The sequence below is a fragment of the Mandrillus leucophaeus genome, unplaced genomic scaffold, assembly GCF_000951045.1.
Source record: "Mandrillus leucophaeus isolate KB7577 unplaced genomic scaffold, Mleu.le_1.0 Scaffold1094, whole genome shotgun sequence".
Lineage (NCBI taxonomy): Eukaryota > Metazoa > Chordata > Mammalia > Primates > Cercopithecidae > Mandrillus > Mandrillus leucophaeus.
Window position 1 is genome coordinate 497,194 of NW_012099143.1, and position 3,736 is coordinate 500,929.

At 37.0% G+C, this 3,736-nt stretch overlaps 1 protein-coding gene across 1 annotated transcript in view; it reads right to left on the reverse strand.

The window, feature by feature from the left end:
• Nucleotides 1–1,144: 1,144 nt before the first annotated feature.
• The window catches only part of LOC105546210, a 5,845-nt gene continuing 3,253 nt past the window's right edge, over nucleotides 1,145–3,736 (reverse strand). The window contains exon 2 of the mRNA XM_011989338.1: nucleotides 1,145–3,073. Coding sequence (XP_011844728.1) covers nucleotides 2,685–3,073 — 389 coding nt within the window. The 3' untranslated portion in view covers nucleotides 1,145–2,684. The remainder of the gene's footprint in view (nucleotides 3,074–3,736) is intronic.

The following is a 3,736-nucleotide window of genomic DNA, read 5'->3' on the forward strand; positions in this document are numbered from 1 at the left end:
TGTGTTTGTGTATATATATATATACCATAAGTGTTCCATATTAATTCCATTAATATTTCATGCCATAAGTTAATAGTATATTATTCTACATATAGTTAAAGAACACAATGTTCTATCCTCCACTTTTACTATGGAATGTTAAAAAGAAGTAAAATCATTTCTTTGTGAGTTTTTTTTTAGGTAACAGGATAACCATTTTCTATATTAATAAACACATGCAATGATATATAATAGGTTCTGTCTATATAATAAATAATTTCCAAGTGAAATCTATAAAGCTTAACACCCAGATACTGCCCTTACTGCTTTAAAAATGTTTCTATCCAGGCAATCCAGCGTTATGAACACACAGGTTCTGTGTGTGTTAATATGGTCTGTTATATGTGTATGTATTCCCATGAGGCATGTTCATTTATCATTAATAAAATACTGTTTTAAAGAATTTTTTCCACAAAATTATGCCTGAACAAAATTGTCCTTGGTAAATCAATGGATTGCAAGAAAAAAAACCCCACAGTAGAGTCAAACTCATTTCTATTGAACTGAGGGATGTGAATAAAAGCTTGTGGGTTGGGCAGGTAAAAAACAGGCGAAAACTTGTCATTTTAAAATTCAGTAGAACCTCATTGTGTGATTGGTATCAAGTGTAATTACCACTTTATAGACATTCTAGATTTTAGGGAGAGAAATGTTCCATAGTTGATAAAAGAGAAATATACTTGATCCATATTGTAAGTATTTTTCATAGGATTTTGTTGAATTTCTTTAAGATGTTATGGTAACAACATATAGACTGCTTCATATACTGGCACAGGTATTATTTGGATATCTAGGTTGATGTTGCAGATACAGGTAACATTTGTGAAATGTGTAAAACAGTAACTTCAAAGAATAAATTATTTTTTAAAATACGGCAACTTTCCAGTTTGAATGGTAAGTAGTATTGATAGCCACCTATAACAAAAATATACGGTATTTGAGTAATATTAATATGTGATTATCTATATAATGTAATTAAATTTTGTACCATTCTCAACTGATATAGCCTCAACTCCTGATACTTTTGTCAATTCACAGCTCAAATTGCTTTAAATGACAGACATATTTCATATTTTGATACACTACCATATAGCCATGCATCTGATAAAATTTGCACAGAGAAAAGATTTTAATGTTTTGCTATGTTTTAATACACTTCAAATGATTTTTCTTTAGTCAGAAGGTCATTAGTTTTTAGAAGTTTAAAGTAAATCATCCTCTTTTATTACAATTCAGACATTTAAAAATTTCTCAGAACTGTCAGACTTTTTCAACCAGCCTTTAAAAGTTTAATCAAATAATTTTCTTCTAATACAAGTCAGATATTTTAAATTTTTTTCAGGAGTGGCAGACTTCTTCAATCAGAAGAACAATGTTCTAAAAACATGTATGAGATCCATGTGTGTAATCATTCTTGATATAACAACATTCACCTTTTCCCAAGCAGAGAAACCTTTTGTATTTCCTTCTCCTTTCAGGAGAATGACAAACTGTATTAACACTATTATAAACAATGTGTATATAGTACATAGACAATATGCATATGTACATTACACACAATGTATTAAAATACGTTATATTATCTTTTACTTTTAAAGGGCGTGTCACAGAACAGGAAACTGATACAATGACACTTGTTTCTTAAAAGAAGCTGACTGAATCCTTCTGTAGCACATTACCCCACAATTAATGGCTTTAAACAAAAGTTACAAGTCACAAGTTCTTATGTTTTGGATTATGTTGTGGAATGTATTCCAAATGAAAAATGGAGGAGAAAGTGCACAACATCATATGCTTCATGGTATGGCATATACATGTCAATTATTTTTACATATAATTATGTGATGAATGATACAATTAAGAGCTATACTACATAATGCATACAGTTATTATTATAAAAAGTTATATATTATGCCACAGTACTAAAAATAAAATATATTCTTCTCAAATAGTGAAAATAAGATATCCTTCAATGTTTTTAGGTCACATATGCTTCCTCGTTTGACCATACCTCTGTTTTTCTTTTTTAATGAAATAATTTCATGAATTATTAAACAATAATGACAGAGTATGGGCAATTTCCTGACCATTAATGGCCTACAAAAAGTGATAAGACGATTACCTTGTCATGAATTTGCTGAAATACCCTCCTGTTGCATTCAATGCATGATAAAAATATTAGAATAAAAGACAAATAAATATAAATACCTTCTGTTATTGAACAATCAAAAGTCCAGTCGAGTGGATACACATGGTTGCTGTGCCCTGAGTAGGTACAGCAACTAACCTTGTATCACAGGTGTTCCCCATAGCCCACTCCCCGCACTCCACCTAATTGTGAAACACCAGCTGTGACTATTTGCTCGATCAGGAAGACACTGAGGGATTTTTTGGGGGTCTGCCGCACAGAAGCGATTCCACCATACCCAAGTGGCGCTCTCCCACACCCACGTGCAGCAGTCCCCGGTCGCAGCTGGTCCTCAACGGCTCCTCACCCTCTGCCCACCCTGGGAGACCGTGACCTGTCCAGGTGGCAGGTAGGGAAAGGAGAGGAACTGCACTCCTTTCTCCTCAGCCCTAAAGACCGCCCTTCTCTCGACGCACCAAAGGGCTCACAAGTTCTCTTTGACTGGGGAAGCAGGCACTTACGAGTGAACCACAATACGAGGCAAGGCAGAGGGCGGGTACGTCCTTCGAAGGTGCGCTCGAGGGTCGCCTGCTGCAGCCGCACCCGCCACACGTGCCCCATGTTTCTTTGAACGGAATGAAACGCAGAGAAACACAAGATCCCGGGAGAACGCGAGGGAGACGAGTGACCCCAACCCGGTTGCGGGGTGCCAGGCAGTTAGGCCAGGGTGCCAGATAAGGTCTGAGGCAGTTGGCAGCGGCACCCCGGCCGTTGCGTGCCACCCGTAGCCCCCAGCCCTGCACCAGCCGCCGATTCCCGAGCGCTCAGATAAGGGGGAAGCGGCCCTCGCCGCCGTCGGGCTCCGCGGCGACCCCGCCTCGGGGGCGGCCGAGCACTGACACTGGCCTGTCTCTTATACACATCTAGATGTGTATAAGAGACAGCACACACACACACACACACTACAGTCATCCCTAGGTATCCATAGAGATTAGTTTTAGGACCCCCTGCAAAGGTCAAAATCAACTTCCTGATATAAAATCGTGTAGTATTTGCATATAACCTATGTGTATCCTCCCATATACTTTACATCTCCTCTGGATGACTTATAACACTTAATACAATATAAATGTTATATAGTTGTTATAACGTATTATTTAATTTGCATTTTTAAAAGCTATATTTCTTAAAAATATTTTCAAAAAATTAAAAAAAAATATTTTCTACCTGCAGTTGGTTGCATCTGCAGATGCAGAACCCACAGATACAGGAGAGCCAACTGTATATATACAATATACATATTTACATATCCAACACCTAAATTTAGAAAATCAATCATTTTTTTTGCATTCCAGATGGATTACAATATGCAGGACCATTATTCCCCTACTCAAGAGAAGTCAGTGAAAATAAAATGTGCTTAAAATGTTTTAGTATTCGAATTACTTTGTAACTGAAAACCAGGAGCAAAAGTTCACTTAGTACTGGAAAACACTGCACGCCCAGGTGGGTTAAGATATATATGCCACAGGCTGCTGGGCAGCATAGTGAGACCTTGTTTCAATGAAA